Source organism: Stegostoma tigrinum, chromosome 16 (genome assembly GCF_030684315.1).
Source record: "Stegostoma tigrinum isolate sSteTig4 chromosome 16, sSteTig4.hap1, whole genome shotgun sequence".
Taxonomy (NCBI): domain Eukaryota; kingdom Metazoa; phylum Chordata; class Chondrichthyes; order Orectolobiformes; family Stegostomatidae; genus Stegostoma; species Stegostoma tigrinum.
The window spans coordinates 27,010,880-27,023,641 of NC_081369.1; the positions used below are offsets into that span (position 1 = coordinate 27,010,880).

At 39.0% G+C, this 12,762-nt stretch overlaps 1 protein-coding gene across 1 annotated transcript in view; it reads right to left on the bottom strand.

Annotated features, from left to right (window-relative positions):
- Positions 1-12,762, bottom strand: part of cylda (cylindromatosis (turban tumor syndrome), a) — an 87,178-nt gene that overhangs the window by 52,352 nt on the left and 22,064 nt on the right. The window contains exons 4-7 of the mRNA XM_048546716.2: positions 11,981-12,083; positions 8,006-8,101; positions 5,986-6,108; positions 1,994-2,367 (exon numbers count right to left, since the gene is read on the bottom strand). Of these exons, the coding sequence (XP_048402673.1) occupies positions 1,994-2,367; positions 5,986-6,108; positions 8,006-8,101; positions 11,981-12,083 (696 nt within the window). The remainder of the gene's footprint in view (positions 1-1,993; positions 2,368-5,985; positions 6,109-8,005; positions 8,102-11,980; positions 12,084-12,762) is intronic.

Below are 12,762 nucleotides of genomic sequence, written 5' to 3' on the forward strand. Positions count from 1 at the left end.
GAGACCATAAATATTAATTGTTAAATAGATTCAAATATCCAGCTCATCTCTTATTGATTAGGTTTATGAAGTTAAGGAACTTTAACAAACATAGGTCAATAAGGCTCTCACCTCTTAGTCAAAAGGATGATGTGTTTAGTCGTAGCGAATGATCTAGAGCACAAAATCTGATTGATTTTCAATTCAGCATCGTTGCCAAAAGATGACACCTCTGATAGTGCAGTACTGTGCTAGGGAGTCAATCAGCAAATCTCAGAATTGTCTTAAAGATCCCACAGCACTCTTGGCCTGGTGAATAATTATCCCCCAACGAACAAGTAAAAGCAGATTATCTAGTTATTATTTGTGGGATTTTACCGTGTACAAGTAGACTAACATCATTCTCTTGTCTGCTAAAGAGCCAATAGTTCACATTTATTTGTTTAATGTTGTTCTTCATTCAGTTCTCTGCCCAAAGTCAGGTCTGATCCATAACACTGACTTATAATACTAGGTCCAGTGCCCAGCTCAGCCAGAACAGGTTCACAGAACAGTTGCAAAACTCCTTGCTGTGGACACCAAACAGATCCACACTAGCTATTCTGCCGAGGAGTCAGAATTGCTGTGGTAACAAGCACTTTTACATACATTTTGTAGTCCAGAGCTATGAAGCGATGGTAAAGGCTCCAATTTTCTTTTCATCACGTGGCTGACAGGGAATCTCTCCTGCATTTATCACATGAGCCAGCACCAGGTTGGTAGGATTTACAAGTTTACATTCAGTTAGTTTGGCCACATTATCAAAACACATCCCTCTGTCACTAAGTCCAGCATTGAAACTTGAACCTAGACCTTCACGTTCAGCTAATGGGACGGTACATACTGGGATGCAACAGCTCCTAAAGACAACTTCTTTATCTGGAGCTTGTCTTATTGCAAGGGTGATATCAGGTACATGCTCCAATATCACAAATCATAAGTTTGCAAAAATAGGGCAAGTAATACAGAAACAGAAATCTTCACACAGGTTGATTTTGTGAATGCATCAATGTTCTGAAAAACCCACTTAAATCAAAAATAACAAATCTACTCTGAATGGTACAAAAGCTTCCCACATCATAGAAATGACAAGAACCAAAACCAAAAGCGATTAAAAACAAATTAATAATATTGCGCAGAAATGTCAGTTTAAGAAATGCAGAAATGGGACAAAGACAAATAAATGTTCAAAATTCCAAACATGTAAAGTGATTTGAGCTGGTGAAAGAGAGGGCACAAGAAATCGAAAGAGTGCAAGAGAGCACAAGCCAGCAGCTCTGTCCAAATGGGCCTGTGTTCTTAAAGGCAGTTACAATTTTTTTGCCACTTTTCAGTTGACATGTTTTCAGAGGCTGGGAAACTCAACAGAGCACTGTTGAACCTGCAATGCGACTTTCAAAAGGCTGCCAGTCTCATTAAATTGGCTAGCACGAGGGGTCATAGTTTTAAGCTGGTTGGTGGAAAGTATAGAGGGGATGTCAGAGGCAGGTTCTTTACGCAGAGAGTTGTGAGAGCATGGAATGCGTTGCCAGCAGCAGTTGTGGAAGCAAGGTCATTGGGGTCATTTAAGAGACTGCTGGACATGTATATGGTCACAGAAATTTGAGGGTGCATACATGAGGATCAATGGTCGGCACAACATTGTGGGCTGAAGGGCCTGTTCTGTGCTGTACTGTTCTATGTTCTATGTTCTAAATTAATAAGCTGGGTCCTAAATGCAAGTTGGTTGTTTAGCCCCTGCACTACTTGTAAGACTTGGAAGGGGAGAGGTTAGAGACTGGATTTCGGAAATTCAAAAGAAACCTTAACATATGACTTATTCCCAACCCATTTAATTTTGTATGTCTGAATTCACACCCAGGTTTCTCCTGGCTAAATATGCCATATTTCTATTGAAAGGCAAACCATGTGAAGCTTAGAAAGTGATACTTAAGAAAAAAAACTTTCCATTTAGCTTTATTTCCATTATACTTACAAGTTCAAGTCCAGCTATTTGTTCATTAACCCCAAGAGGTTGCCCAATCCACCGAATTACTCCATAGAGAGGAGGATTTTCCTTTACTTGCACCAATGATCCTATTTCCAAATTGGGCTGCTCTATCGTTGATAATCCTCCTGGTTCAGCATCTTGATTTGCACTGGTATTCACATCCATCATTACTGACTGGACAGACAAGGAAAGAGTATGACCTATGCTTCCATTTACACTGGGTTTCTTGGTAAGGCTGAAGGGCAATGAATGGAATTTGTTTTCATTTGAAAGGGAAGCTTGAAGAGAAGGCGTTGTGGGTGGTGACTGACTCAACTTGGAATGTGTGTCTACTAGTGATTTTGCTGTATCTTCACTTCCTGTAAATAAATAACATCCAGATAATATAAATATGTGCAGTCAAGAGTACAAATGCAAAAAGCAGCAGCAATATTGTAAGACTTTGATTCACTTTTTAATGTGAATCAAAAGAGGTCATCAGTTTATATAATTAAAGAGCTGTTACAACAAGGCGGCTGCATTTAGTCCATCATGTTCATGTCAGCTCCTTGAAGGAATTAATCTTGTCCCATTCTCACATCTTTTCCCTGTAGTTCTGCACATAAGACTCTGCAGATAATTATTCAATTCCTTTTTGAAAGCCACAACTGAATCTGCCTGCACCACACACGCAAGTAGGACATTCCAGGAGTAAGTGCAGCAACTAACCAAGGCTTCTTTGGCATCATCTTTCAAACTTGCAACTTCCACCACCCAGTTGGACAAGGACAGCGGATGCGTGAGACCATGACCATATACAAGCTCCTCTCCAAGCCATGCACACTATCCTGATTTAGATCTGTACCACTATTCCTGCGCGGTCGCTGGAACTTCCTTCTGACCAGCATCAAGGGCGTTCCTACACCCCAAGGATTGCAGCAGTTCAAGGCGGCAGCTCACCACCACTTTCTCCAGGGCAATTAGAGATGGGCAATAAATACTGGTCTAGCCAGTGATATCCACATCCCATGAACAAATAAAAAACATTCACAAAGCAAAAATGTTGTTTCTCATTTCAACAGAATTGAATAAATACCTCAAATTACCCTTACATTTCCTTTCATTCACAATGAATGAGTGCTCTGAGCTAAGTTCAGGTTTATATATAACAGGTTGCAGTTAACAATATCTTCAAATAGCACAGAAGCAAGTTCCTCAGGGTAGTGTCCTAGGCTCAACCATCTTCATCAATGACCTTCCCTCCATCATAAAAGGTAAGAGGTGGGGATGTTCGCCGATGATTGCGCAATATTTAGCGCCATTCGTGACTCCTCAGATACTGAAGCAGCCCATGTTCACATGCAAAAGATCTGGACAATATGCAGGCTTGGGCTGACAAGTGGCAAGTGACATTCACACCATACAAATGCCAGGCTATGACCATCATCAATGAAAGACAATCTAACCACCACCCCTTGACATTCAATGGTGTTACCATCACTGAATCCCCCACAATCAACATCCTGGGGATTACCATTGACCAGAAACTCATCTGGACTCACCACTTTAACAGAGTGGCTACAAGAGCAGGCCAGGTGGGAGGAATACTGTGGAAAATAACTCATCTCCTGACTCCTCAAAGCCTGTCCACCATCTACAAGGCACAAGTCAGGATTGTCATGAAATACTCCCCACTTGCCTGAATGAGTGCAACCCCAACACAAGAAGCTTGACGCCATCCAGGGCAAAGTCTGCTTGATTGGCACCACATCCACAAACATTAACTCCCTCCACCACTGACACGTAGTAGCAGCAGCATGCACCATCTACAAGATGCACTGCAGAAATTCACGGAAGATCCTCAGACAGCACCTTCCAAACCCATTCAATCTAGAAGGACAAGGGCAGCAAATACATGGGAACACCACCACATCCAAGTTCCCCTCCAAGTTACTCACCATCCTGACTTGGAAATATATCACAATTCCTTCACGGTCACTGGGTCAAAATCCTGGAATTCTCTCCCTAATGGCATTCTGGGTGATTCCTCTTTTAAAAACAAGACACTTACTTGTTCTTGATTAATCCCTGCCTCAAGTTTATGCGATAGTTTGCCCACCACTGAAGTTAGACTGACTGGCCTGTAGAATCCTCGTTCATCCCTTTCTCTCTTCTTGAATAATGGTACTATATTGGCTATCCTCTAGTCCTCTGGCACCACTACCATGGCCAGGGAGGAATTGAAAATCATTGCCAGCACCCATGCTATTTCCTCCCTTGCCTCATTCAACACTCGGCTACAATTCGTCCACCTCTGGACCTTTAATTACATTTAAGCCTGCCAGATCACTCTGACTATGTTAAATTTCTTTAACTATATCACAAATATTTCTCCTTGAATTCTATACTACTTTGTCCTTCTCAGCACTGAAGACCAACACAAAGTAATCATTTAGAACCCTACCTATACAGCCCAGAACCACACACACATTACTACAGTGGTCCTTAGTGGGCCCTAGTCTTTTGCTAGTTATCATTTTACCCTTAATATACTTTAAAATAACTTAGGATTTTCAGTTTGGCTTACCTGCCATTCTCCTTTGATATCTGTTTTTTGCTCTACTAATTTCCTTTTTAAGTTTCCCCTCAGACATACCACACTCCTCTCGTGCTTCTATTTTCAGGCCCCAGTATCTATCGTAAGCCTTTCCTCTTTTCAGCCAATCCCGTACATCCCTTGGTATCTGGTGTTCACTGGATTATTGGTTTCATTCTTTACCTATATCAGAACATGTTGGCCCTGAACTCTTTATATTTCCTTCTTACATCCCATTACTAATACAGATTTATGTAAAAGTATCTGCTCCCAGTCTACCCTGTCCAAATCATATCTGATCTTACTCAAATTAGCCTTCCCCAGTTTAGAACTTTGATTTCAGGTGCATCCTGTCCTTTTCCAAAGCAACCTCAAATCTAATGTAGTTACGATCACTGATTGTAAAATGCTCGACTTATACTGCAACCACTTGACTGGCTTCATTACCTAAGATTAAGTCCAAGAATGCTCAGTCTCTTCTAGAATACCATTTTAACCCAGTATGTTGATGAATTTTAAGAATTCTGCTCCGCCTAAAACTTTCCGTTAACGTTGGGAAGTTGAAATCTACCACTATCACTCCCCTATTACTTTTACATTCTCTGAAACGTACATACGTATTTTCTCTTCTACTTCTCTGACTGTTAGGGGACCTATTTCAGACATCCAGCAATGTGATTGCTCCTTTATGGTTTTTTAAGTTTTAACCATATGACTTCATCTGAGAAGGCTACAATGTCATCTCTCCTTACTGCTGTAACAGATTTCTTGATCAATACCACAACAACCCCTCTTCTTTTACCTTCCCTATTTGTTTCATATTATAAAATCCAGTGATCTTTAAACTCAGAAGTATATGCTCAATTGCAGAGAATCTGACATAAATGAATAAGCCTTGCTATTATAAAATGCCAGTACATCACAATGCTAAATCATTTCAGCTCCAATGCAATCTACATTAGCAGCATTCTTTCTTTTAACATTTGAAACAAATCTTGTGTAAAGCTGAAATCAATTTTTAAAATGTAAATAAAAGCAGAATACTACAGATACTGGCAACCCTAAATTGAAAACAAAAGTGCGAAAAAAAAACAGCAGCTCTGGCCACATCCATTCAAAAGAAGAGTCATACTGGAATCAAAACAGTAGCTGTTTTTCTCTCCATAAATGATGCCTGAGTTTCTCCAGCACTTTTTAAATAAAAACAATGTCAAACTCTGATGTAAAGATGGACAAGAGTATATCAACTCGATGAATTACTGCTGTAACAAAGCTGACTTTTATGGAAGTAAAACCAACGATATGCGAAATTATAATCAAAGTTACAAATATAACATTAACAATTAGCAAACGGCATTATTTCAGAAAGCAGATGATGCCTACTGATTTCCAAGTTTATTACCTTCATCAATATACCATGTACTTTTTGATTTTTGTGGATCAATGGATGCACCATTTAAGGTGCAACGTAATTCAGACCGGTTCCTATTATGGCCTGGAGATTTTCCCGATTGTGAAACTAGTCCTGTTGACCAAAAAAAAATTCAAAAGTTCAAAAGGACAATTCAGTCAAAGTATGACATGGAACATCAAGTCAATTTGTCATTAATTTCAGTTTTAAGACGTGATTTTGGAAGCAATCAGGTAGCATAACTGATAAAAGCAAATTGAACAGGCAAATAATAAACATGATGAATCAAATTGCTGTTTCATAAAAAAGAAAAGACAATTTTTAAAAATAGTATTTTTAGATTTACAAAAAAGTGCTAATTTTATTCACTGATAGGAGGTTAGCATCACTAATTTTGGCTACCGTTTATTGCACATCTCCAGTTAGGTCACATTACCTTCAGAAGGTAGCAGTCAGCAACCTTCTTCAAGTGGTGCAGTCCATTTTGAGTAGGTGGATTTATCATGCTGTTTTGAGAGGGAGTTTCAGTATTTTAACCCACTGACACTGAAGGAATGGTGATATATCTCCAAGCCAGGATGACGACTGGCTTAGAGGAGAACTTTCAGGTTGTAGTAAAAACCAAAAAGAACTGAGGAAGGGTCACTGGGCCCGAAACGTCAACTCTGATCTTTTCTTCACAGATGTTGCCAGGCCTGCTGAACTTTTCCGGCAACTTTTATTTTTGTCTCAGGTTGTAGTGTTCTCCTATATCAATTGCCGTTGTCCTTCGAGGTTGTATGCGTCATGGGTTTGGAAGAGGCTGTCCAAGGAGTCTTGGTAAAGTTTTTGCAGTGTATCTTGTAGACAGCACACACAGTGGCTATAGTGTGTCGGGGTGGATGTGATGAAAAACAGGTGGGTTGCATTATCCTGACTGGCGTCAATCTTTAACTATATTTTGGAGCTGCACTCATCTAAGCAAGTGAGGAGCACTCCATCATGCACCTAATGTGGGCCTCATAGATGGTGAACAGGCTTCACAGAGTCAGGAAGTGAGTCACTTGCTGCAGGTAGCCTCCCACTTGCTCACAGCCACAATATTTGTAGGGCTAGTCCAGTTCAGTTTCAGGTCAGTTTAACCCCCAGGGTGTTTGAATATCATCACAGAAGTCTATTTCCATGAATGTCAAGGAGCAATGGTTAGATTCTCTTGTTAGAGACAGTAACTGTCTTGCACTTGTGTGGAATATGTTGATATCAAGACAAAAGCTTATATAGTTACAATCAAATACTGATAAATGACTGTATCAGAAAACAAATATTACCCATTTTGGGGTGCTGATTCAGTATGACTTTCTATAATCCAGAAGCCAAAATATTTCTAGATTTTTTTGAAATGACACAAACTCAGATGCTTCTTTAAACAAAGTCATGCATACAACATATGAAATTTAACAGGATCTTTAAAAACAAAATTCTTGGCATGCCTGTCAGTTTCATACAAATTTTATACAGAATCACAAAATTATTATGACAAAAAATGCCATGCATGCAATAAGTTCATCCATAAAGACCACAAGGGTACGCATTGCAGCATCTGTTTCATGAATCAAATTCTCAAGATAATATGGTAATAAGATTCCAAGATGAATTTTGATTGGACTTCAATCTAATTGAGATTAGATTGTCAAGACAGCACAGACCAACGGCTCATTTGATCCACTGGTTGTACAGAGCTACGTATATCAGAACTGGAATACAGCAACTAGAGCCCATGGCTGTGGCCTAAAGAAAAGAGACAAAAAAAAACTAAAATGCTTGCTCCTGAAGCAAGTCTCTTTTGTATTTGGTTGGGACCATTTCAGATACACAAGGTTCTATTCCAGAAGTTAGTCATATTGTATCAGCGTTTTCAGTACCCTACACAGAAGTGATGTTTTAAATAAATGACTTAGAGTACATCAATGTTGGTTTCACATGAGGCTGTTGGATGTATGAAGTGTCATCATATAACAAAAAAAAGCCTTACCTTTGCTCTTTGATCTGCCGCTCACATTTGAAGAGATTTTCTCATTAATACCTTTTGATGCAAAGTTTTGTTTCAGCGGCCGTGTTTCTGAGGTGTCTGCAATATTTGCACAGGATCCAATTAACATAATAAGCATCTTCAACACAGGTTTGTTTTTTTAATCAACAATATCAGCTCTCATATCTGCACTGCTGCCCACCCCAGAACACGATATTGCTGTCAGCAATATTCCCAAGTGATGACAAAATCTAAGCTTGCTCTCCTCACAGGGTAGCACACTCAGATACAGCTTCTGCTAGGTCATTAAGAAACATTGGTCATTGCAACACATTCCAGTAAGCTCAAAATTTTGCCTGAAATTTCGAGCTACATTAAAAAAAAAACCAGGAGGAGAAAAGGGTCATATATTAGATATTTGCATCCCATTGGTAACAGGGGTATTTGAGTGACCTCCCACCAGACGGCAGGTAGGATTGACTGCACTCTTGCAACTCCCAGGTCCAAATGGCCCAGCTGGTAATAGTTAGTCAGGTTTATGCACTTAGACTTTGAGTGATGGCCAAAAATGTACCCAGTGAATTCTGCAGCAGCGAAGATGGAGAAAGCATGACCTCAGAAGACCACAGCTATCTGACGCAAGACAGGAAAGACTTTGTGTTCGCTTCAAACACACAAAAAACAATAGGAAACCACCACGAGCTTTGCTTTTTCAAATCCAACCGTAGTTGGGACTGGAACCATTCTTGTTAACACCTGCTCATTTGGAGTGTCGATGAGTTGCAGGAGGCCCCAGGCAATCATGCTATCACAATGATAGAATTCCAGAATGAGGTCAACCATTGCTGTTTTGTTTGGAAGACCTTGCATGACACTTAGATGACAACAAACTTAGTTATTTTCTATCTGGTTGCCAATCGAAACTAAATGTTACAATGCCTTCAAACATGTTTCGAACTGAAGAAAATCATTGCAAATCATGTCTATAATAGAACCACAAAATTTATCTTTGCACCATGATTCAAGTGAAATTTCCTACTGAAACACAAAACTTCTTTAATTAGGTGGGACTCACCTGCAGGTATTTTGTAAAATAATTCATTTTGTGTAATGTAATTTTGAGGAGCTGTCAATACCAAGAAACAGAACTCTCTCATGCATACAATTACAACAATCCCAAAACAGTAAAGCTGGTCCTCTCTTCATAACTTCCAATAAAGCACCACAATCATTTTCTACTATACAACGTAACTTGCCCCCAAACCCAAACCAGACACGATACTAGCAACAAGCTGATGACAAAACAGGATTGTTGACAATTACATGACCAATAATGGTTCGATTTTGACATTCCTCCCACTCAGCACTCCTCCCACCTACTCTGTCTTGTGCTATTTTTAAACTTTGTATACTGATCTTGGGAATGAAGGGAAATTGCAGTAAATTGACAAATCAGTGATTTGGTTTATTTAATAGTTGTCACCTGATTGAAACTTAATAATTTAAATCAAATGATTTTGAGAAACGCATTTATTTCTGACTGGATGCTTTCTAATAAACTTTGGAATGAAATGGTTTTTAATACTTATAAAGTTAATGAGTTTTCCTTAATTTAAGAGGTGGTAGTTACTTGCGACAATGAAGAAATTCTGGCGAATGTACATACCTAGTGGATTCAGGATATTCGATATTACCAATAAATTTGCCATGTGGAGTTCTGTAGATAATACAATTCACTCGCGATATCGAAAGTCTGTTTTCCATAGTAATAGTTCAATGAACACAAGAGGCAAAGCATATGTTTACGTCATGCCACACAGTCATATATTAGACCCCAGGTGTGAAGTACTTGCTGACATCACTGCTGAATGGCCTAGTTTAGAATGCTTCCTTGTTCTGAACTCTGACCAGAAGAAATGGTTTTTACTTGTCCATTTTCTTTAACAGTCCTAAACAACTTACTGATATCACACCTTAATCTTAATTTCCCAGTGAAATAATTACTTACAAGATGAAGATTAACATGCTAATTAGATTTTAATTTCTTTTTAAGATTTAATTTAAGACAACTGTTTTATTCCATCTTTCTCTTTGGGAAATAGTTTAGCAAAAACATTACAGTACATACATGTTGGTGCCACTGCCTTGCAATATTGGTACCTTCTGTTGAACAGATTGGCTTTCAATCATACTTACAGGGTTAAAAGGCTCTGTGACATCACAAAGAATAAAACAACACACACCAATAGAGCAGCAACAGTAATCTTAAACAATGAAATCTGTAAGCTACTGTAACTCACCGTGAGAGCCAAATGAATGCAAAGGGACACTGTGCAGAGTTTAGAAGTCTCATGCACTGCCTTCCCCACCAGAAGCAAGTTCTGAGAAGGGATGGCAAGAGCAAAAACAGTGCTGCTTTCTCTTCCCCAATCAGACTCGGCAAGAAAGGAAGAAAGTGAACTATCTGCCTAAAGGTCAACGAGGTCCACAGTTACTTAAGGGTCTTGCTGCTGGTATACTACCAACAGCAAGCAGAGAACCCATCATACAGGGAGACAGTCCAGGAAAGCCTGCAGCCTCGTGGGGAAAGTCCACTGTTGAAATATTCTGTGCCAAAATTGGAAATGCTGGCATTGGACATGACAAGGCCAATGAAAGCCATTCTCCTGCCCTTGCTTTTAACTCCCTGCCACCCTATCATAATGGCAGCAGATCTCAGAAGCAATATGAGGTTCCCACCAGTTTCCAAGCAGTGTAAAGGCTCTACATTGTGATATACATAAGAAATATCATTTATGTTTGAGTTTGGATTTTTGAATTTGAATAAGCACCTTGGGTGGTGCGTGGGTCTAAAGAAGTTGAATAATTAAGTCATAAATATTTTTGTAGCCACAGTGATATCTCCTAAAAATACATCCGAGGGAGAGTGTTGGAGGCTAATAGGAATTTGTTTACATCAGAAGAGTTTACAAGTAAATAAATTACAGTTTAATATATTAAGCTTTCAGATAAAAGATTTGGGAATCTTTTGGGGGGTTGCTTACAGGAAACACTCAGCTTGACAAAAAAAAAGTCCTTTTAGTTTCAGCCTGGGCAGTTCTGCAGGGTTCTGAGCTGTAGGTGTAATTGGACATATAAGATGGTTGCTTGTGAGGGGGGGGGGGGGGAAGAAGAGAGAGAGAAAATGGTTTAGAATTGTTCAAAATAAACTAATCTTACGCTGAGGTAGTGTAGAAGTTCCAGACCAGAAATGCTCAGTTAAAATCATGAATGTGTTGTTGTTTGAAGTTGGTACAGTTCATGCTCATTTATACGACAAATCAAGGATGAGTCATCAGATTATCATGGCTTGGAGCTGAAGCCACAATTACTTCAAACCCTTTGTGGGATACAAAAAGGGATTTCTCTCAGGTGTGGAGAACGGTAATGGCATGTTGTTGCGAATAATGGGATTGTACTTCTATTGTTTCAATATTTTTAAAAGGGTGTTATTTGGAAATAGAGTAGAATAAACCAAGGTATCTTCAATTTTCTTTACATAATACTTACATTTTACCATTAAACGCAAATCTACGACATTGCATGTTTTTGCTTCCAACAAAGACGATCTTGATGAAACCAAAACATCAAAGTATGATCTATCAAGCACAATCTCAGTCTGGGATCAGATTTGTCCAGTAATATAAACAGAAATTGCTGGGAAAGCTCAACAGGTTTAGCAGCATTTGTGGGGAGAAATCAGAGTTAACGCTTTGGGTCTACTGAAACGTTAATTTTCATTTCTCCCCACAGATGCTGCCAGACCTGCTGAGCTGTTCCAGAAGTTTCTATTTCAGTCACTGATTTACAGCAACTGTCCAGTAATGCCATCTTGGATCATAATATAAGTGAAATTAACACAACACAGTTAGAATATTAACTAAGTCGAGAAGTTTAAGTGCAAGATCAGTGGACAATTAAATGTGCAAAGGCATATACCTCGCTTTACATCTTCTATCCAGAGAAGAGAGATCTTTCCATGTGAAGTATTGTACAACATTTTTCCTTCCCATGTGCCATCCCAATCACCTGAAACATTATCCTGAAAACAGAAATAGTAATATTTTAATAAAAGGAAAATGCTGTGGATGTTAGAAAGGCTACAGAAATGAGGTTTGACAGCATCTGAGAGGGAAGAAATAGCACTAACTTTGAGTCCAATAGGACTCTTCTTCAGAACTTGAAACATGAGTTCTGTTTGTCTCTCCATTACAGTCTAATATTTTAATATTATATTAAGCAGCACTCTTCCAATGTTCAAGGGTTAAAAGCAATGCAGAAGTACGCATTTCTTTAATGATTAATAAATATTACATAGACATGCAGTTATTTTATGACTATCGCTTTTAGTGTCTTTTTCTCCCTCCTCGTTCACCCGTACTTTTGGGGGATTTGTCTTCTCTCTGATTTGATTCTATTGTTATTTTGATATTTGTTCAGCGAATGTGGACATTGCCAGATAGATCGGCTTTTATTGTCCATTCCAAACAGCAACAATGAAGGAATGGCAATATATTTCCAATGATATGGACATGCTGATGTTGGACTGGGTGGAGAAAGGTCAAAAACAAAAAATAAAATAAAATAAATAAATCACACAACGCCAGATTATAGTCCAATGGGTTTATTTGAAAACACAAGCTTTCATAGCCTCACTCTTCCTTCAGGTTGGCTTGCAGGTGAACTTGCAGCCAATGATGTTCCCATGCATCTGGTATACT